This window comes from Rattus norvegicus, chromosome 18 (genome assembly GCF_021556685.1).
Source record: "Rattus norvegicus strain SHRSP/BbbUtx chromosome 18, alternate assembly SHRSP_T2T, whole genome shotgun sequence".
NCBI classification, from domain to species: domain Eukaryota; kingdom Metazoa; phylum Chordata; class Mammalia; order Rodentia; family Muridae; genus Rattus; species Rattus norvegicus.
Window position 1 is genome coordinate 31,351,803 of NC_141551.1, and position 22,134 is coordinate 31,373,936.

Genomic DNA, 22,134 nt, shown 5'->3' on the forward strand with positions numbered 1-22,134 from the left:
TTTTGGTTCTGAACAAACATCTAAGGTTTACTGAAAGCTTTGGTGAGTGTAGGTACCAAGCCCTTTGCCCAGACTGGCTGGCTGGGGTCCTCCGTCTCTACCTCCAAGTGCTGGGACAGCAGATGCACCCTGCCCCCGCTGGCTTTTGACATGGTTTCTAAGACACTGAACTCAGCTCTCAGACGTATAGAGCCAGGGTTTTCCCTGCTGGTATCACCACCCCAGCCTCTTGGCTGTGATCTATGCAGGGAGTGCCTTACTGACTGCACTGGGAGTTAACAATGCATTAGTCCACACCAGAAACCACAGAACCGATCCTGCCACCCTGCAGAGGTACAGACTGAAAGGGGTCTAGACAGCCTCAGCTGTGAGCCAGGCGAACAGCAAGTCCACTCGGTGTTTCTTCATTTTAAGTGGCCTAGAAAGCCCTACCCTACTTGGAGAAGCCGAGTCAGCCCTAAGTTCTACAGACTTCTCTGTACTCCCTGCAGGCCTGAGGTATCTATCATCTACTAAGGTTTCATTCTTCAGGACTGATAGGAGGAAGTTCTGCAAGGTTTTGAAGGCCAGCTAATAGGTGTCGGACCATGTCTTCCCCTAAGGAGGTGTGGAAATGCCTCTACATACTTTAGCTCTTCTAGAAGCCTTGGAGCCGGTGATTTTGTTCCCTCCCCGTTGGCTATAATCGGTTTCTGTTCTTCTTTCCCTACAAAGTGAAACTAGAATTCTACAGTAGTGCTGGGGCGGAAGTGCATTTCTAAAACAAGCTCAGGAAATCGCTTAATTAGCCCAGGAAAGGAACAGGGGGAAATCCATTCTGTCCACACAATCTCAGATAATTGGAGTTTTCCTAATCCCTTTAGAGCAAGTACCCTGCCCCACCCCAAAATGACCTGTGCTCATACAGCTGTTTCACGAGCAGGAACCCCCACCCCCCAGACACACTCGTCACCGAGGTTCCAATCCCATCCCCATGCCTGACCATGATGGTATTCTGACAGACTCAGCCAGATCGCTCCATCTCTTCACTCCACATTTCCCCTAGAGAGGGATTGTGACATAACAGAAATAGATCTATATTCTGTGTTGTTGAAAAAAAATCAAAAGGATGGGAGCTTTGAAAGTTACAGTAGAGGAAGCAGATGGCCTTTTGACTTGTTTATAGGAAAAGCTCTAGTGTAGAAAAGTAAGGGTGGCCGTGGGTGGAACAGAAGGGAAGCATTCGGAGTGTGCGGCATGGAGAGTGGGTCGTGAGGACATGAGAGGTGGGCTTGGCGACACAGAGCAGGTAGGTCAGGCTGCACATGGTGGCTCAGGCTGCTAACCCCAGGGTTGGAATATCGAAGCAGGATCGTTGCTGTGAGTCCAAATCAGATTGAGACACTGTCTTAAAAAAAAAAGTGAAAAACAAAAACGAACAAACACACAAAGTAGATAACCAGTAAAGACTAGTTCTTCATCTCCCTAGGACACGCCATGTGGTACAGAGTGGAAAGTGAGCGGGCTGAGTCGATGTGTACATGCATGTATGTGTACAGGGATGCATGATACACGAATGCATGGATGGGTAGATGGGTGGGTAGACGGATGGACAGACAGACAGATGGATGAATGGAGAACATCCCAACTGTTAATCTCTAACTTAAAGAAATGTAAATCTGCTACATACAGTATAAAACAGGAAGTTCAGAAAGTTCATAACACCCCTGAAAGGGCGTGTACATGTGAATGTCTGAATGTTTCCCTTTTTGTTGTAGAAAGAGTCCGGAATAACTTTTACCAGAAGGGTTTCCTCTCACAAAAGGTTAAGGACCTCTCTTTCAAACCAGGCCTGGAATTGCATTCCCCAGACTTACCTCCTACATCTTCCAGTGCACAGCACATCCACCCCCGGGCTGCCCATGACCTCATCTCTTCTCTCTCTTCCCCTACAGTTCACCCGTCTCAGGAGCCTGGCTGGTTGGAGGGGACTCTGAATGGAAAGACTGGCCTCATCCCAGAGAACTACGTGGAGTTCCTCTAACCTCCAGCCCCAGTGGAGCTGCTGAGCTTTACGTGGTCTCCATGACAACACTGCTTCTGGTGTTGTGGGCCACTTTTCATTGCCACTGAGGAAGCAGGGAGCCTGACTGTTGTTTCCTGCCAAAAAACGAATGCATCTGGGAACGTGTGCCACCCTTCTCCGCAATCATCTCAGCTTACAGCACAGCGATGCTGCGAGAACTGTACGTCAATCAACAGAGGAGGCCATTTGATTTTGATAACCCAGAGGAAGGCTCGAGAAGCTGTCTTCTCCTGAGTGCCCTAAATAGAGAGCCCTGATTTCATCTCAACAGTCATCCAAACCCCCAGCCTTCTGGGAAGAGGAAGCAGGGGAGAATAGTGCTAAAAGAGTACAGCACTGCTGAGTTGCATGAGGCAGGGCGAAGAGACAAGGTGCAGGCTGCCTCTACTGCTGCTGCTCTTCTGCTGTAGCAGACAATTTCTCTCCTTCCTTCTCCCAGAGACAGGGTGCTGCAGGCAGCTGGGCCTGTCTGCAAGTGCACAGGATGAAGGGGTCACCACACTGTTTATATGTGATCCAGGCACTCAGCACCTCTTGAGCAGCTGTTGGCCTGTAATCAGCAGATTTCAGTCCAGTCCTTCGTGCAAAGAAAACACACACCCCTCACGTTCTCTGCTGCTGAAGGCTTCCATCACTGCCATCACCTAGTAACCATAGCAACCCAACCTACTCTAAAACTAAGCCAAAAATAATACTCCTCTTTGTATAACACCCCCTCTCCCAGCTCTGGTGGTTTTTGGTTTCTGTTTTGCTTTTTGTTTTTGGTTTTGTTTTTTGTTTTGTTTTGTTTTGTTTTGTTTTGTTTGAATGGTCTTCCAACAATCTGAAGCAGAGGATTAGGCCATTAGGGTGGACTATCTGGGGCAGACAGCTCCCTAGAGTCTTTTGTTACTGAGGTCCTGTAGATTTTAGAGGTGATTCTTGGGCCAAACCTGTAGCCTGATTTTAAAAGGACATGTATATCACTGCCACCCAGAAAAAAATAGGGAATCATTAACTAGGACAGAACGTTAAGAGTCCGTAGGACACCAGAAGTGGAGGCTTGGAGGCTAGGCTGAGTACCTTCTAAGAGAGGGAATTCTGGTTAAAAGGGCGGGTCTTAACTGTCTTGCACCTGGATGAGCATCACATGACCTCAAAAGAACACAATCATGGCATCTTCGTACTCTAATGCCCTTGCTAGAGGGACTCTGACAAGCTGTCACACTCTCCAGGAGCCCCTCTGATGGCGATGTTGCACCCAGGCAGTGTCTCTGGCTCCTGGAATTCCCTTAGGGTTCTTTAATGAAGAAAAGAAAAACTTGAATTGTGTTGAATTACTGTACCTTCTGCTTTTTTTTTTAAAAAAGATAAACTTGTAAATAGAATGATTTGAAATATTATATGGTAAAGTTTTATATTTGATATTCTTTAAGCTAGTTGCTCCATGCATTTAGTATTTCGATGGCTGAACAAGTGTTTAAAAGGCTGCAAGAGAGGCCGGGTTAAAGAGTCAAGGTCATGTGCCCACTCTGGCCCAGTGAAAGAATGTTTCCTCACGGTTCCCATTGGGGAGCCTGAGAAGTTGGTTGTATTCAGTTGTCTTTGCCTACATGTGATTTGGGGCTGCGGAGTTCAAAAAAGCATATTCAGGCAACGGATTTTCAAAGAACTCCCACCCAATAGTAACGTGACACTCAGGATTTAAAAAGGTGGGGAAAGGGTTGATATGTTTGTTTCTGTTTGTGTGTTTGTTCTTCTCAGGTGTATTTCTTGGTACCCCAGGATTCTCCTAAGGTGATACATTTTCATATATATCTATATATGACCAAATTAGTTTGTAAATGTGTCTATCAGCTCTAAGAACAAAACAAGAAAGTCAGCTGCTATGGTTCTCGGTCAGTGGTGAACTTCACTCTCTTCCTGTAGACATGTTCCTGCACTTACTTCCCTTCCCCCTCCAGATTCCCAGCAGCCACAAACTCAAAAAGAATCCCCAAGAGGGATGCAGACTGCACTGTTAAAGTTTCTAGAGTGGCTATAATGTTAAGAGTTCATTGTTAGGATTCAGTATTGAGTTTTCCAACTTGGGATTGTACTGTTGCCAACCAAGAACCCAGCCAGGAGCAAGGGAGACTGGAACTTGCAAACAGAATTGCAAACTGCCCATTGCTGGGTGTGAGGCCCCTGCTGTGGTCTTAGCACTTGAGAGACAAGGACAGGACAGGACCCAGCCAGGTATGAGGGCGGGAGGAGGGTTGGAGACTAAAGGAAGGGAGGAAGTAGACTCGGGTTCCAGGCCCAGTCCCTGTGAGCTTGAGAAAAGGTTGGGCAATGGGGCCCGCAGGGCCTGCACACTCAAGTAGTGGGGCTCCTGCCAAATTGATAGAGCCCAGCATGATACTTTTAAAACATCTGATGGTTTAAATTGTCACCTGCCCCATAATAAATGTAGTATTCTTGAAGTCAGGGCCCAGCCTGACTGCTCAGACACACATTCCTTCTCTCCTGAGTTGGCCCTGGTTTGAAGCTACTCTCTTAGGCTGACCTCCTTCCAGTGTCCCTGAGGCCATGTGTGGCCTCTGACAGATGGTTGCTCTGTTTCCTTTTGTTCAGCTAGGCCTCCTTCCTCCTCCTCAGGTAAAAGAACTGGAGAGATTAATATGAGCCAAGTGGGAAGGAACTCGAAGATTAAAGTGAAATGTGCCCTCTCTGGACCCCTCAGCTCCCTGTGAATGAGGGAAGCTGGGGTAGATGGTGAGGAATGAGTTGATGTCAGAATGGAAGTCCATTGACCAGGTCCCAAAGATTTCCCAGGAGCTTTGAGTTTCTCTTGTGAGGCCCTGGGATGGGTTCGCTGTGGTTTGAATTTTGGAGCATTGAGATGGTTGGGCTCACTCTCTGAAACGCAGTTCCGTAACTGAACCATGCTGTGCCATGAAACGAGAAGTTTGCTGCTCTCACATCTCTGCCCCCAAGCTAGTAAGGTGGACTTGCTCAACACTTTTTCAAAATAAATGTGTGCGGCTGGCCTCCACTTAGTGGGTGACCCAGTCAGAGTCTCTGGGATTAGAGCCGGTTTGTAGTATTTCCAAAGCCATTCTGCAAAGTCTTGTGGGTGCTTTTTTTTTTTTTTTTTTTTTCATTACGACACTGAGAGGAAATGAGAACCAGGCACTGGTGGGTCAGAGCCATGTTCACTGCTTGGGAGTTACAGTCCCTTACCCACAACTCCACCAGACATGAGTGTACCGTGCCTAGATCCTTGAGGGAAATCCTTCTCAACTGCTTCTCCCTCCTGAAGACAGTAGCAGTCACACCAAAAGCTGTTTCTCAGTCATAGAACTTCCGGAAGCATGCATTGTTGAGGCATGGTAGTGGACTAAAGATGGTGCGATCATCTGTTCTTGGCCGGCTGTCACTGCTTCCTGAGACAAGGCTGTTTACCTAGCTTCATAGCCATGGAGCTCTGGGGGTGCACCAGTGACCTCCCTGGCATCCCACATTTGCCCTAGCATCCACTGTTCTGATAAACAAGGGAGCCAAGTGTCTGTTTAGCTACCTGACTTTTGTAGGAATGTTCTGGGTGTCTGGGAAGGGAGTGGTCTGCCACCTCTGGCAAACTTGACAGTGATCACTTAGGTTAACAGCCCCGCCCCAACAGCCCTTCTTTAATCAGTCAGGTGCCCCTCACACCCCATAGTAGTGTTGGAAAAATGCCTTTTGTGCTGAAATATTTCTGCAGCCATGCTGATCTAGTGGCTGTCTGTGAACATAGCATCAAAATGACAACAGCAGAGAGCTGTGAACCTTGCACATTCCTCCAACATACCTGAGACAAGACTCCACCAAGCCATAATTGGCTTTCTTCCTTTTGTCGCTCACAGCACTTGTCTAACTTAAAGAGCTTCCCACAGAAGATGGAGATTCCAGATGTCACTTGGAGCCTCCCCCTACTCCTGGAAGGAAAGCATAGATATAATAAAAACACCAGGATCAGGAAGGAAAAGGTAACCACACTCAGGAACCGCGGATCTTTAAGGAAGGCTAAGATACTGCTCTTACCTGGGAGGAAAAACCATCCCAGAAAGAAAAATACACAACAAATAATCTTCCACAAGTCTGTAGGACATTATAAAATGAAACTGCTCTGCATGGTAAAATGTACTAGAGAGTGAGAGCTGAGCATAGGCTTAACCCACAGAGGGAGAGCCAAGGACCATCCTGTCAAAATTCTCATTAGTGTAGTCAGTGGGGATCAGAGAACTGGACAGTGCCCGAGAGACCTGGAGTAGCTTCAGCCAGGCTGACGTACTCTCTCTGCCATCACAGCCACCATGCTCACAGGCTTCTGAGTAAAACCAACAAAAGGCATTATTGGGGTTCAAGATGCCGGAATCAGCTTGGTGTCTGGTGATTCTACAATGTGTGTGTGCATGTGTCGTGTGTATGTGTTTGTGTGTAGCACATACATGTGTAAAGGTGCAGCCTCGGGTGTAGACACACAAGCTGGCATTTGTAAAGGTTTTACAGCCTTTGGAGGGAGCGTGTCAGAAGAACTAGAGACTAGTTCCCAGCAAATGATCAAAGCTACAAACGAGACGTCATCCGAAGCCTCTGTTCATGTTTATAACATGTTATAACATGTTTATAACATAGTTATCCACAGCTGCGTTCCTTGGTGACTTATTACAAGTCATGTTAAAAACGCAAACCCATAAATTCCCAGTAGCTAATGCTAGGTTAGTGTTCAAATGCACTCTAAAAGACATTTAGTCCATATTTTGGGAAAGAAACTATTTGCATGTTTAATTCATCTTTTAGGCTACCATTGAGTATACTGTAAAGTGCTGTGTGATATCAAGTCAGTAAAGTACTTATAAATGGCACTTTAATATTTTCTTTTGAGAAATCATAAAAACGCACTGTTGTAAATTTCAGTATTGACTATTGACTGGTACATAGAATCAAATTCTGTAATTAAAAAAGTAACCTGCAGCTAGGATAGGACATTTTCTTGTTATTAGAGGAAAAAGAAACCACTTTTGCTATGTTCAGGCTTTAAAAACCGTGTTTCTGTGCCATTGTGTGTATCGATAAAGAAAATACAATTTCTGTCAGGCACCTCTGAAACCTGGCTTTTTATGTTTGGTTCGTGTCTGTGGCAATCTCTATAAAGTGAGTGGAAGTATGATTTTGAATTAAATACTTTTCCATTTGATGGTGTGTTTGTTCCTTGGGTTTCTGGTTAGTTTTGACTCAACATTATTTTAATTTATACACCAATCAAAGGCTACACGTCTAGGCCCTTACAGTTATGATTGCCAACTACGGTGGGGTTTTTTTGTTTGTTTTTTGTTTTTTTTTAATGATCTGGGAGTGGCTGTGTGTTCCACTTACCAAGAAGTCAAAATACTTGAATCAGCTTCTCAGGACAAGATGATCACATCCTACACAAGACTAGTGATTTTATTTCCAAGAACATATAATAGGCTTGAGTCCCCCAAAATTCGATCTTTGAATCAGTTAACCCTTTTCTAGAACTCGAAGCAGAACACAGCAGGATGACTGTACCACTGTGTGCACTTCTTTCTCAAGCCTTCCAGGAGTTATGGCTTGGGACTTGGGTTTACAGTGAGCCTCTAGCTCTGGCTCAAGTTCCAATGACTCATGGATGCCTCTGCAGGAAGGTGACCCAGACAGAGCGAGGAGAAGAAAGAGATGAGAATGCTCCTTTGGAGCCTGGATTTAAGGAGGAAGTTATTTGAATGTGTAGGTCACAGGTGAGCAGTCTACATTATCCTCCTTTGCCAAGCTCGGCCTTGGATGAGTTCTGGGAGCAGCACAGATGTCCCACACCTGTTGTTCTCACTGAGCCTGCAGGTCCTCTAGAAACAGCCCTTGAAGACTACACGTGTGACATGTTTGGTTCTGAGATGAGGCTTTCTGAGTTCAAAGGCAACTTGCGTGTGGGGGTGAGGGGGGCTACTTGATGTTCATGCTCCCATCACAATGCCATTGAGGGAAGCCAGGGCAGGGACCCAGTCAAACAGGTACAGAAGTAAAGATCATGGAGAAATGCTACTAGCTCTCTTTAGCTTTCTTAGCTGTATATACAGCTCAGGCCCACTGCCCAGGGATGACACCGACCACAGTGGGCTAGATACTCCTATATTAATTAAAAATTAAGAAGTTGGCTCACAGATTTGTGCACAGGTTAGTATGACAAAGCCAATGCCTCAACTGAACTTCCTTCCTCCCAAGTGAATGTCCTTTGTGTCAAGTTAACAAGAACTAACCAGACCAAGCCCATGTGTGTTTGATACTATTGCCAAGAGAATGAACTATGTGAGTCTGTTCCTGTCATATTTGACCTTGTCCTTTCCCACAGGCTTCCCAGTCTTTTGTGTCTTCAAAATGTGAAAGATTTTAATTTCAGTTTACTTTTATCCACCACCTGGAGCGGATCTTGAATGGTGTTCTGTCCAGTGCTTTGCTGATGTGCTCATGGTGGTTCTGGCAGCCTGCTTGGTTGGTCAGTCAGTTGGTTGCAAGAGCACCATAAGTAGAAACAGACTTGATTGACAACTGAAATTAGGTGACTGTTATGGGAGTGAAAAAATATTTTCTCAGGTCCAAATTAAGCACTGGCTCCTGAGAATTTATGCCTGTCTTTCTTCCTTCCTCAGGACTTCCTAGGACTTCACTCAAACACCACACATCTCTCAATGCTTTTAATAACACTAGGTTAAGCTGCAACTAATTAACTATACTGAGCTAGTCATTGCTGGCTGACTCCGGCTTTCTCAGCAAATCAGAGAAGCTCTAAGCATGGCAGTAACTGCTCAGATAGGTGAGGCTCTTGGCCCAGGGACAGCTGTTCTAAGGCAAGGGATGGACATACCAAGGTAACCAGAGTACCAATCTAGGTTACTTAGCCAACGTTAGACATTTGGGGACCAGAACCATGATGGTTTTCCACTGAAATGATCAAAAACATATTTCACAGTGGTTGGTTGGTTGTCATACTACATAACTAGCCAGGGTTTTGTTTTGTTTTGTTTTGTTTTGTTTTGTTTTTTGACACCCGGAGTCTGGCCATAGCCACTAGTGTAGTTCAGCTGGCTATAATATTGTATTTGAATTCATGGGGTTCTTTTTTTTTTTTTAAGATTTATTTATTTATTATATTTAACTACACTGTCACCGTCTTCAGACACACCAGAAGAGGGCATCAGATCTCATTACAGATGGTTGTGAGCCACCATGTGGTTGCTGGGATTTGAACTGAGGACCTCTGGAAATGCAGTCGGTGTTCTTAACCACTGAGCCATCTCTCCAGCCCCCCATGGGGTTCTTTCTGGAGACATCAGCTCATATTCGACCAGGTCTTAATGCCCACCCTAAAGTCCAAATGTGGTCTAGCACTATGGCCAAATGTCTCTTCTGTATTCATTAACTCGAATGTACAGGTTAAGTGACCCTTGACAAAAGGCCTCATTTTCTCACAGGCTCAGAGTAAAGCCTGTAGGAACAAGCCCTCCACTCGGCCATGCAGCTTCCCCAGCTGGTGCTCTTGACTAGCGCTCAACGTCCCATCTGGCTATAACACAATGACTAAGAGTCAAAAACCCCTTTACTGTCATCTGGGTCACTGATGACTCGTGCTAAGCTGGAGGCCCCTTTGACAAGTCACAGAATCACCCTAAACTCCTTCCTAAGGACCCATCACGGAAATTCCACCCTGTCTCATGGGATCCGGTCTGGTATCTATCACTCTCACTAAGGGAATAATTCTTTGTGTCTGACTGAAGTTTCCCATGGTGCAGCTGTAGCCCATTTCCATTCTGGCTCTTTGTATGGTGAACAATTAACTGGTTTCCACCCTTTTTTGCAGAACTCTTAATTTTTATGCTTCCACGGAGTAGTTTCCTCTTGACCAGTTCACATGCCAGGACCTGCTAATGCCAAGAAAGGAGCACGCCTCTAGCCTCTTGGCACTTGCACTCAGACCTCACGACTAATGTAGATCCTTGCTATAAGAGCCAGAAGTAAGAGCCAGGCAAAGTCTGGAAGAGCTGACCTTTAAGCTGGACCTTGATAGCTGGAGAACACGAGCCACTTAGGTCCCTGGGGAAGAGTTCCAAGTCCACCCAAGTGGAGAGGCAGGGTGACCAAAACACGAAGGTATAGGGTCAGGAACTGTGGTAACCTCATGACTGGACCATGGGGGGACAGGGCTTTCTTCAGGTTGCAAATAGTTCCCCCTCAGCCATTCTCACCTCAGTGCTTACGTTCCTGTTTTAGTCTCAGTTGACAATATTCTTTCTTTCTCACTGGGAGTATTCAGCATGTCGCTATTTCTCCTCCCCAGATCTTCAAGACACATGAAGCAGTGTAATTGCCCTGCCTAATAGGTAATAAAACTGTTCATGGCAGTCACACAAGCTAGGAATGAGGCAAACCTATAAGCCCAGCATAAATTTATCTACTTCTACAATCCATATGGTCTCCAAAAACTTTTTTAGGAATCCCTTCATACACAGCTATGTTTCAGTGCGTGTATGTCCCACACAGGACCATTTCTAAGTTTGGTAAAGGGCTGTCCTTCCCTGTTTGGGCTTTGACTCTCTCTTGAGTGATGTCAATAGCCCCCTCTTGGTCTTCTGAGCAGAGAGCTTCTCAAGAGCACAGCCTCTGGGGATGCTCAGCTCTGGTTCTGCAGAGACAGAATGAGAGCTGGGTGAGTTGGAGTGACAACCGTCTTTCCTCTTGAAACCTTTGCTTCACTGATCTCGGGCTGTCTGCTCGGCAGTTGTTGGGCTTTCTGCACATACTCTAGGTTCTCAGGTCAGTCCGGGACTTCAGCTGGAGCTTGGCAGGCCCAGCACCTTGGAGACTGCACTGCAGAAGTAGCCCCCACAGAGGCCCACCCATGTTTGCCTGACTGGAAATATGGCCTGTGAAAATTTTTTATTCTGAAAACATTTTCTTTTTCCCCCAGCTGTTGAGGGCATAACTTCAGGCCAGGGAAGCCCCACAGACTTGTGTCTTCTTGTGCGAGAACCTCGAGAAGTATTTCCAGCCCGATCATCTTGTGTCCATGAAAGATCATTTTGTGCTATTTAAACTCCTTCTTGAGCCTAAAAGTCAGAACTAGTGAAGGGGGAAGGGACCCCAAAGTAGATGACAGCTGAGGTCCCAGGCCACAGAGAACACCCCATTTGTACTGGCTCCACTCCTAAAGTGAAAAGCTTATCAGTCCCTGAGAGGCCCATCTGATATGTGGGGCCTACCTCAGGGATGGGGCCTACCTCAGGAGTAGGACTGACCTCAAGTCTGGGACTGACTTCAGGTGTGGGGCCAACCTGAGGTGTTCAAGAGGATGGCAAAGGACAGAGCAGGTCTGTGTGACAGAGCTGCTAGGACTTGTTAGGCCTCACACTGACTCTTCCCCCTGCACCCTCTTATTTAATTCTCAAACCAACCCTGTGAACCAGGTACCTGCTGTTATTCCATTATGCCCATGAGGAAGACAAATACCAGATTAGGCAACTTTGTTCAAAGTCACAGAGTTAATAAGTAACAAGGTAGACCTAACCCCAGCTAACCCCACTGTTCACACCATCCACAACTGTCACACTGGGCAAGGCCCTTCATCCCCCCACCCTGAGAGGATAGCTGTTCTCTTATCTGCTGACAGCCAGCACCCTTTCTACTGGTAAGAGTACCTCACTTTTCTTCAGAAAAACACACGCCCCTTACCCTCCAGTCCCAAGGTTTGTATGGCTTGGCATCAACCCAGCCTCTCTGGTGGTGGCCGTGTATTCTGGCCTGGTATCAGATTGAGTGTTTGATTGCTTCAGGAATAAACCCAGGGTCTACAGTACCACAGCGCTGACCTGGAACAATGGGACAGCATAGAACCTGTGGAGCAGAGTAAGGGCTGTAACCCATGTTCCAGAAGCTTCTCTGTGTCACTTCTTCCTACCCCAGCCCTTATCTGGAGGCCAGGATGAGGCCCCTTCCTTTATGTGGACTGGTTGTTGAGACTGGAGAGTGCGTCAGTTAGAAAAGTTGCCTCAGATAGCAAACAGAAACCTGTGTATGTTGTGATATAAAGTGGACAAACACTGTCCTGGCTTGAGCAATGCTGGAATTGACTCACACAAAGAAAAGCCCAATGCCTGCCTCCGTATAGCCAGCGAAGCTCATTTTTATAGTACTGACATTTGCTCTCCTTTCTGAGCCAGAAGAAGCCATGACTACATCTTCTAAGGACAGGGAGGAATTATGTCTGTCAGAGTCCTCTACGAGAAGACTCTCCCAGCCCCCGCTGATTCACCCTGTCACTGACTGACTGGCCCTACAGTGATGCCTTAGTGTTGAGCTGGCTTCACCCCAGAGCTCTCACAAAGGATCCCCAGGGCAGCTCTAAGCAGGAATGGCAGTAAATCTAACCGTGAGATGGAATTGGGTGCCCATAGAGCTGAGCACACCCCGAGTCCACACCCAGACCTGCTCAACAGCCCCATGAACACAGGCTTGAGAAACACCAGACGCCCAGTTCAGACTTTCACCTTTCCTTGGGTGGAGTGGTATAGCTGGGCCTCTAGAGGGACATGGGTGGGTGGATCTGCTTTGCCTCCCTGGGAGGCCCTGCTGTGATGCTGTGTCTGTGATGTGCTCACAGTATTAAGGCTACCAGATAAAAGTGAAAATTCCAGCCTTGACAGGAAGGCCTACAGGTCAGGAGGACACTCCTGGTCCACCTAGGAGCCTACTTAGTGATTCTCTCTCTCTCTCTCTCTCTCTCTCTCTCTCTCTCTCTCTCTCTCTCTCTCTCTCTCTGTATGTTTGTGTGTGGTATCTCTCTGTGTGTGTATGTGTGTTTGACAGAGCGTTGTGAGTGTGTACATTTCTGTGTGTATGTTGTCTGTGTGTGTGTTTGAAAATGTGTGTTTGTGTGTGGTATCTGTGTGTGTGTATAGGTGTGTGTGTGTGTGTGTGTGTGTGTGTGTGTGAGAGAGAGAGAGAGAGAGAGAGAGAGAGAGAGAGAAGCTCGCTATGTGAGGAAGTTGGGGAAGAGAACAAGAAAGAGGAAAGGGGGAGGGGACTTGAAAGGAGACAATAGGAAGGAGAAGGGAAGAGGTGCAAACTTCAGAAGCTCTGTGGAGGAGGGAAGGGGCATGAGAAAGCAGAATCCTAGCTCTTTGGTGTGGCATTCGAGGCCCCAACTTTTATTTTTTAATTTTTTTATTAGATATATTTCTTTACTTACATTTCAAATGGTATTCCCTTTCCTGGTTTCCTGTCCATAAACCCAAATCCCCACCCCCTCCCCCATACGGGTGTTCCCCCCTTCACCTTCCTCCCCCACCCCCAGACATTCCCCTGCACTGGGGGTCCAGCCTTGGCAGGACCAAGGGCTTTCCCTTCCACTGGTGCCCCAACAAGGCTATTCTCTGCTACATATGCAGCTGGAGCCCAGGGTCAGTCCATGTATAGTCTTTGGGTAGTCGTTTAGTCCCTGGAAGCTCTGGTTGGTTGGCATTGTTGTTCTTATGGGGTTGCAAGCTCCTTCAGTTCCTTCAATCCTTCCTCTAATTCCCCCAAAGGGGTCCTATTCTCAGTTCGGTGGTTTGCTGCTCTGTATTGGACATGCTCTGGATGTCTCTCAGGAGGGAGTAAGATCGCTCCAGAGTCATCACTCTTTAGCATGTCACTCCTTCACGTGGAGTGAAGTGGACATAGCTTCAGTGTGGCTTTGGTGTCCAAGTGCTGGGTGCTGCTATCTCACACTTGTGTTCCTGAGGTTAAACTGGGCCCAAGTGCCCTTCATATGTCCCACTGCAGGAGAGTATCAGTGGCCACTGCCTGCCAGCTTTGTCACCTTAACCTTTCTTCAGCTTGAAGCATCTGTTTTCCTTTGGGGAAGTCCCTCCCTCCTGCCCTTGGGGCCCATGGGTGGCATAAGCTGTCATCTATATTAGTCAAAGTTCTCTAGAGTTATGGAATTTATGCAATGAATCTCTCTCCCTCTCTCTCCATATATATAATATATATTACACACACATATTCATAAATAGGAGCACTTATTAGAATGACTTACAGACTATGAACCAAGTAATCTAACAACGGCTTTCTAGAAATTGAAAGTCACAGAACTCTGTGGTGACTCAGTCCAGGAGAGTGGATGTCTCAGCTGGTCTTCAGGAGACCCTGGAGTCCTGAAGAGGTGGGCTCTAATGCCAGTGAAGGGTTGGACTTGCTACCGAGGCAAGGGTGAGCAGGTAAAGAGCAAGCCTCCTACTCCCATGTCCTTTCGTAGGTTGCCAGCAGAAGTGCAGCTTTCTGCTATGCCTTAAAGGTATCTTTCCATCTCAAGCTCCCGATTAAAGGGCATGTGTCCTCCTATCTCAAGATCCAGATCAGAAGTGACTCTTCCTGCTTCAACTTAAGGAAAAAAAAGTTGTCTTTGGAGTGTCCTCCATTTTTGGATTATAATTAATTTCAGATGCTGTCATGTTGACAACCAAGAATACCTTCACAAGATCAACCCTGGATCCACGGTCAGTCACCATGTGTCTGGTCAAGCCTCTGAGATCATCAGACCTACCTGGTTGATTTAGGAATGGGCAGGAGGCTAACGAAGCATGAGGAGAATCAAATGGGGGTTGAAGATCAGCAGTAATGGGAGACTTCATCTGAGTAATCTGAATCAGCAGGACGCTTGGCAGTCATCTTGGCCTTTTGATGGGGAGCCTGCCCGTAGACCAGACAGCCTGTGCATGAAGCTGTGAGAAGCAAGAAGAGCACTTGTCATCCCTGGGATGACTGTCCCCAGCCTTATCAGTACATCGGCTAGTAAATTCTCATTTTCTTCACACATTTGCTACAACTTCGTCCCCTTGCAGCCAAATATTTAGGTAAAATACCGTGGTGATGTCCACAGCTCTCCTGTGACGAGGACAGGACACTGGCCTTGCCACCACAGAGCGTAGCTGTTCCCCAACTATGGGACCATCAGGCATGTTTGTATCAGCTTCCTTGTCTTTAAAGTGGATATAAAAGTGTTTACCATCGGAGGTCGTGTTGATGAGTGAGGTAGCACTAATGTGTTAGTTACATAAAGTTCTGTGTCTTCAGACTTGGGTGTTGCAGTATGGAGTTCCCCGAAAGAGTTGGGGGTAACTAGATCACTGTTATTTTGTTTATGGCCATGACTGGGCTTGGCCAACCTGAGTTAGGAGCATCTGGACTATTTGAGTCCTGCCCATTGCTCCTTGAAGGACCGTGCTACCCTCCACCATCCTGTGTTTCTCCACTTGATTCCCTGGCCGTGATCAAAAGGACTGGACATGAACAGACATCTGTGCTGAAGACTGACACAATGCCAGTGTTCTGAAAGCCACAGGGTTTAGCCTACACAGAGGGCATGGGGCCAGCCAGACTTTGGCTCCTGGAAGATGGAAGCCGTCCTTCAAAATGGGGACAAAGGACAGAGAGCTCCTGGGACGGAGCCAGGGCTGACAGCCATGTCATGTAAGGTACCTGAAGACACGAGTCTTGTGTGCTAAGCAGGAGGCTTTGTAAAGACAAAGGACAGAACCATGGGAAGAGAGAAAAGTCCTGACCTACATTGCAGTCCCCTAGCGGGACCAGTGGTGTGTTGAGCTTAGGATCTAAAATCACAAATGATCATTCTGAACTGAAAATTAACATGTCTACATAACATGTGAATTTGAGTGACTTGTTTCTTAAGACCAGAAGGGTCCTCCCTAGAACCTGGATGGGTCTCAACTGGCAGCAGAGAGCTTCTGGGTAGCTGGATGATTGGCCCAAGATCACATGGCAACACAGGGTTGTGAAGCCTTTTGGATTTTTTTGGGCTGGATTCAGACATCCAGGGCGGGGCATCCACTTGAGTGAACAGTTTTCCAAGCAGCAGTGGGGAGATAGGCTTAGAAATGCACACAAACTGAGCCCACAGCCTCCCACAAACAACTACTTTCTTTTCATTGTTAACATTGCAGATTGCTCCTTCAACACATATGTATACACACACACACACACACACATGCACACACACACCGCACATACTGGCATTGGACAAGCAGTAACCATTGCTGTCTTCTCTCTCTGCTGTCTTAAGATGTTTCCTTTGGTGATGCCTAGAATGGCTTCCTAGGACAGACAAACCTAGGCAGTTGAGCACTCTGGGAAATCTCAAGCCCACCACAGTCCTGGTTCCAGGATCCCTGGGGAATATGTAGAGAGGAGGGACGGGAATGCCATTCCACAGAAGTCTGTCTAGCTGGCTATCTGTCCTAACTGCAGAGCCAGCTCTACCCATCCCTGCTCAGGCCCCAAACAAAGCTGATGAAACTTATTCTTGGAACCCACTGGGGCCAGCTCATCAACCAGTTGGGGTTGGCTCTCTACAACCAGTTGGTAGATGTGCAGGAATCTTGGAGTTGCTTGTTGAACTGCAGAGTGCTGACCAGATCGGTGGTACTTGAACTTGCTTGGTCTATAGTCTAGATGGTTTTAATCCAAGAGGGCAGAAGGGATGGAGGGGTGGAAGGATGGAGGGAACTCATAGAACCAGAAAGAAGCTACAGAAACCTCATATAGAGTAGTGCAGAACTCCACAACTGACTTATTATGGAGATAAAGAATTGCCCTCTTCCCAGCAAGGCATCAACAGCTGGCTTGTGTTTATTAGCATCAGGCTTAACATGACCTAGAATAAGGGGTTTATTACCCCTCCCCCAAGGAAGTTTCTTAGAACTTTGTCAGAGTTACAAGGAACGTCGTGCAGATCCTGTTCATTGGAACATGGAGCAGAATGGGTTCTCTCCACAGCAGGGAGTCATCTGGGAGCCCAGCCAGATGGAAACTTCCCTAAGGCCAGTGCAACTATCAGTGGTGACCATTCAGGGCTTCTCCGGGGTGGGGTGGGGGAACCATTTTTTCCTTGGTGACTGCTGCGGGTAGGAGGAAGGAGGATGATGGAAAGCCAGCATGATCCAGTGTCCAGTGAAGCCAGGCTTGTCAGAGGCCCAAGCACACACTGCACTGTAGGAAGCCTTGGCATTCCCAGGTCCCTCTTTAAAACCAAAGGACTTAGATTTTGTGAGTGTAGGATGCGGTGAGATTCTGTGCTTTCAGCAGGCCTCTGAGGCGAGTATAAGACTCCTCAAAAGTAACTCTAAAGTCACTTGGAGGCAGTGTGTGTGTGTGTGTGTGTGTGTGTGTGTGTGTGCCTGTGTGTGTGCCTATGTGTGTGTATGTATGTGTATGTTTGTGTGTGTGTATATGCATATGTGTGTGTATGTTTGTATGTGTGTGTATGTATGTGCATAGTGTGTGTGTATGTGCATGTGTATGTTTGTGTGTGTGTATGTTTGTGTGTGTATATGTGTGTGTATGTGTGTGTATATGTGTGTGTGTTTGTGTGTGTGTATGTGTGTGTGTATATGTGTATGTGTTTGTGTGTGTGTATATGTGTGTGTGGGGGGGTGTCAAAGCCAGACATGATTGGTGTGTTAACACACGTGTTTTCCTTCAATTAAATATTGAGATCTTCTAATTTGTTTTAGGATATTATTAGAACGTTTCTGTGGTTCACAGATGTATGAGTGAGAAGTTTCTTTTGCAGTGATTAACACAGGATGGAGAGAATGGAAAAAGCCACATTTACCTGGATGATAAATCAGAGGTTAACCATGTGATGAAAGACCTCCCCAGAGTTTCCTCGGCACGATGAAATGGATTTACCCACTGAAAGAAATTGACTTTCCAGTAACTCAATTGCCATAATGTGGATGAAGTACGCAAGGGCTCCGGCAGGATCTGCATGGCCACAGCTCTCATTTTTGCAACTGACTGGAGTCCAGGCAGCTTTTGATCAAAGCTGAAACCATCACAGACATAGACATAAGAAAGTCCCCTACCCTGCTGTCACCTCTCCCAAATGGACTCAGCTAAGCAACAAAGCCCAGTTGTTCACGTACTGCATCTACAAAAGGAAGGGCTATTCCGGTGGAAAATAATGGGGGATTGTGGTAAGCCCCTCAGCTTCTCAACAAAGCTTTCCTGTCTAACCTCTGAACTGCCTGAACCGCCGTTTTACAGTCATGGAGGTGGGAAGGGAATTCCTAATTATAGCGAGGTCAGGAGGATTAGGAACAGCCTCACATATGCATCCTCAAGTACACACAGCCATGCACACACACTCATGCTCACACTCATGCTCACACTCATGCTCACACTCATGCTCACACTCATGTTCACAGTCTTACAGTCATACACACCCCCCCCACACACACAAACACACACATACACAGAGTCAGGCATGTGACATAAAAAGTATGGAGTCAACCAGTTGACTTTTGTAAACATTAATCTTGATGAGCTTCTTGCCTTTTGTCTGCAAAGCAAGGATGGTCGTGATCAGAAAGGCCAGAATTTTTTCGAGAATTAAATGAAATGGTTTACCAAAAGCACTTGGTAAGCATCTGGAACCGGTGATCATCATACATTGTAAGAAAAAGTTTGAGCTAACTAAATAAATATTTCCGAGTCTTAATAAGGGCGATATGCAAGGACGCTTTTTCCCTCCCATTCAGCAGTTGAAGGCAGCTGTATGTGCGGAAGGCAGGGTGCCGCTGTGCCCACCCATAATGCTAGAAGCGATTGAGTGAATCAGGAACCATCAAAGGATGATTCACATCATATATTTGCATAATCTCAAAGTATCTCTTCACAGAATACCTTTCTAGCTCAATGGATAAAGTAGTAAGTTTGTAGTGGAAGCTATTGTGTGAATTGTGATCTGCAGGTTTGCCTGTATGCCTGGGCTCAAGAGATCCTCCTGCCTCGATCCTCCAAATACCTAGGACTGTGTCTGTACACTGCACCCTGAGGCTAAGCCTAACTTTGACATTTATTTTTCCTCTGTGCATGTACAAGTGCGAATCATTGGACAGCTTTTGTGAGTCCCTTCTCTCCATCCACCATGAGGGTCTCACTGAACCTAAGGCACTTTACTTTCATGGGACAAACCAGTAGTGTGTCCCTCCTAGGAGACATGAGTGGGACTTAAAAAAAAACCTTCCAAAAAATGTGTAATCTGAATCAAACCCAATGAAGACAAATCAGTGTAGAGGTATTTAGCAAATTAAACTGACTTGTTCACTTCTGAAAAATGATGTCTGATTTCAGAAGGATCCCAGTGCCTCGGGACATGAAAAGGAGATGTAACCCTGAGCTCATGGCTAGGAAGGAAATCATAGAGACAGCTGGTAAAAATCTGAGTGAGGGTGAGAGGGTGGAGGACCACATTGTGTATTTGCTCATCCTGTGAGGGAGAGACTTGTACTCTGCTCTGAGAAGGCAGAACTGTTAGGCAGACACTTAGAGAATATATGTCATGGCAAAAGACATCCACCCAACAAGTCTTCAGTAACAAAGCACTAAACAGAAAGGGGTTGAAGAGACTGGTCAGTGGCTGAGAGCTTTTATTGCTCTTACAGAGGACTCGGCATGCCTAGCAGCTCACAACAGCCTGTGACTTCAACACTATGCCTCTGGCCTCAGGAGACACCTGTGTACTCCCACCCAGACACATATACTTAAAAATAAAAGAAATCTTTTAAACATTGAGCAAATGTAATCAGGTACTAACATTGAATATATCTGGGGCCAGGAATTATTCTGGTTTATTGCCTTTTTCGGAAGCCTAATATCACACATAGAGAAATAGGCAGCACAGGCCTAACAGCCCATAATGTGTGCTATTCTATCAATAGTGCCAAGTATTGACATGGACTATTCAAAAGGCCAAAAGAGAAATGGCCAGAAAGCCAACATGGGGACTCGCTTTTAACTTTTAGGTTTTCTAGCATAAAGTGTGAGTCTGCACCCCTACCATCATTCCTCTTGAGTGGTTCTTCCCTTGGTTCTGGGAGGGGCCAGGATGGACTGTGTAGCCTGGTGCAGTGCGCCCAGCTCTTGAGATGCCATTTAGCAGTGCACCAGACACTTGGTCTAGCTTCTAGCCCCAAAGATGACTGTAAGAAGTCATTCCAGGCTAAGGGTTTAATCTTGGCTCTCTGTCTCTGTCGATTTGAAGCCTAAGAGAGTGCTTTTAGCAGCACAAAGTGCCCTGTGAATACATCGGCCATGTGCTGTGTGCCTTGTGGTGAAGTCTGTCACTTTGTGGTTAAGAAGACAGGCTCCGGAATCAGCCCAACCACTTCCAAATCCCAGAATCACTACTGATTTGGGGAGAGCCATTTGATCTCTCTGCCCTCTATTTTTCTCATCTACAAAATGGGCATAAGAACTGTTCTATGGAATTCAGCTCAGACAGATGGTGCAGTTGACAAGATCCTGCAAGCGACAGATTTGATGGGCATGCATCCTTGAGTGGTTCCCCTGTGATAGCATCCTGAAATGACCCTGAGTCAGAACAATTCCATAGGCTATTTAGTGGCCCTCCTGGCATCCTCCTTTTGCTGTCTCGGCCAGCCCGCCATCTAACAACACACTCTACTAATTACTTTGAGAGTTCCATTTTTCTCCTGGCACTAAAACCTTTGGGGATCTCAGGGACAAAGTCTGTCCCCTGTTTTCCTCTCCCCCCTTAGGTTACCATAACTTGCTATCTGAACTCAGGGAACTCCGGAGCGTCTGCAGTCCTACAGGAGCCCAGCTTGCCCGCCTGGGAAGCTCACCTGGAGGATTTGCAGCTGGAGGCAGAGCTTCAGTGCCAGTCCAGACCTGTGCTTTCAATTTGACATCTTGCCAGGGACCCTCGAGTCTACACAAATTCTGCTCCCTACGTGGGAACTGGGAAGGCAGTGGCTTTGCTGCTGTGGCTGTGTAAACACACCCAGGATCTGAGCAGTACTTCCCCCACCAGTCCACAGTGGCCTGAGCCAAACCTCAGGAATGGAAGCTGAACAAAAATGTGTCAGAGGAAAAATATGCCTTCCAAGTCCTCTCTCAAGTTCCACGCCCTCATTTCTGCCAGCCTGTTGGACATCTCTAGTTAGATGACCCTTGATGATCTCTTCACGAAAACAACATGTCCACAGTGATAGCTGACCCCTCCTCCCATCTTCTTTGCTGGCCAAGTCAGAAACCCTGAAGCCTGCTCCCTGTACACCATCTGGCCCTTCAGTTAGCAGGTCCTACCCACTGAGAACCCACACTGATGCGGGTCTTACCCTCCTCTTCAGACCTCACATGTTGACTGTTGGGGCCTTGGCATCCCTCACTGAATTCCCAGTGGCTCCAAACTAGTCTCCCTTCCTCCAGTTTATGCCTCTTAGCCCTTTCTCTGTGTTATAACAATCTCCCATCATGGCAAAATGTACCTCGGCTCTCTTGTGATGCGGGCAGAGTCTTATACCGCTGTGTGCATCCAGCTGTTCCCCTGGCTTTCTCCTGCCCTGAACTTCCATCCAGCCAAGCAACCGGGTCTTCTCGAAGGGGCCCTAACTGCTTCTTGCTTCTTTCTTACTAGCTTCTGAGTAATGGCTTCCCTTTGTAAGGGCTTTCTTTCCCCAAATTTCACCTGGAAAAAGTCCTACTTACCCTCAGATCCAAACTGAAGGTTGGCACTTTCAGGAGCCTCCATCTCCAGTGCTCCCAGCACGGGTTTCTAGCGCGTTGTTTATTATAAATGCCTGTTAGTTTTCAGATTACTGTTTATCCATTTACCCTGGAAGCTCATACAGTTTTCCACGTCCAGGGAGTTTTCCTCATGGGCTCCTGTACCCCAAGAAAGAATAGGGTGTGTATTCTAGACAGGATGGTCACATGACCTGCATATCAAGTGCCTGCAGAACTATGGGGCAGCACAAACTCTTGGTATGACCCAAACTATTCTTTTATTTGTCTGTCTGTGGACTAGAAGGCTGATACAGCGGTAGGTGGAGTCAAGGCGCCTTGCTCTGAACATGAAATCTTTTCTCTTAGTGTCTTCCTGATTACTTATATTCTTAGCTGATCTCTGAGTGACATCTTTTTTGCAAAAAAAGGAAGTGTATTCTGAATTTGCGGGCCTGGGGAAGCAG

General features: G+C 46.7%; 1 protein-coding gene and 2 long non-coding RNA genes across 3 annotated transcripts in view; 2 read left to right on the forward strand and 1 right to left on the reverse strand.

The window, feature by feature from the left end:
* Arhgap26 (Rho GTPase activating protein 26) overlaps positions 1-7,265 on the forward strand; it is a gene marked incomplete at its 5' end in the record, with an annotated part of 285,967 nt that extends 278,702 nt beyond the window's left edge. The window contains 1 exon segment of the mRNA NM_001395140.1: positions 1,935-7,265. Within this exon segment, the coding sequence (NP_001382069.1) occupies positions 1,935-2,023 (89 nt within the window).
* LOC100911367 (uncharacterized) lies at positions 5,597-21,853 on the reverse strand. Its single transcript, NR_131090.1, is given in 3 exon segments — positions 5,597-6,003; positions 14,664-14,841; positions 21,653-21,853. It is a non-coding gene; the product is annotated as an uncharacterized LOC100911367 (long non-coding RNA).
* LOC147999747 (uncharacterized) lies at positions 11,684-18,638 on the forward strand. The gene is made up of 2 exons (XR_015642924.1): positions 11,684-11,765; positions 17,709-18,638. It is a non-coding gene; the product is annotated as an uncharacterized LOC147999747 (long non-coding RNA).
* Positions 21,854-22,134: the final 281 nt, after the last annotated feature.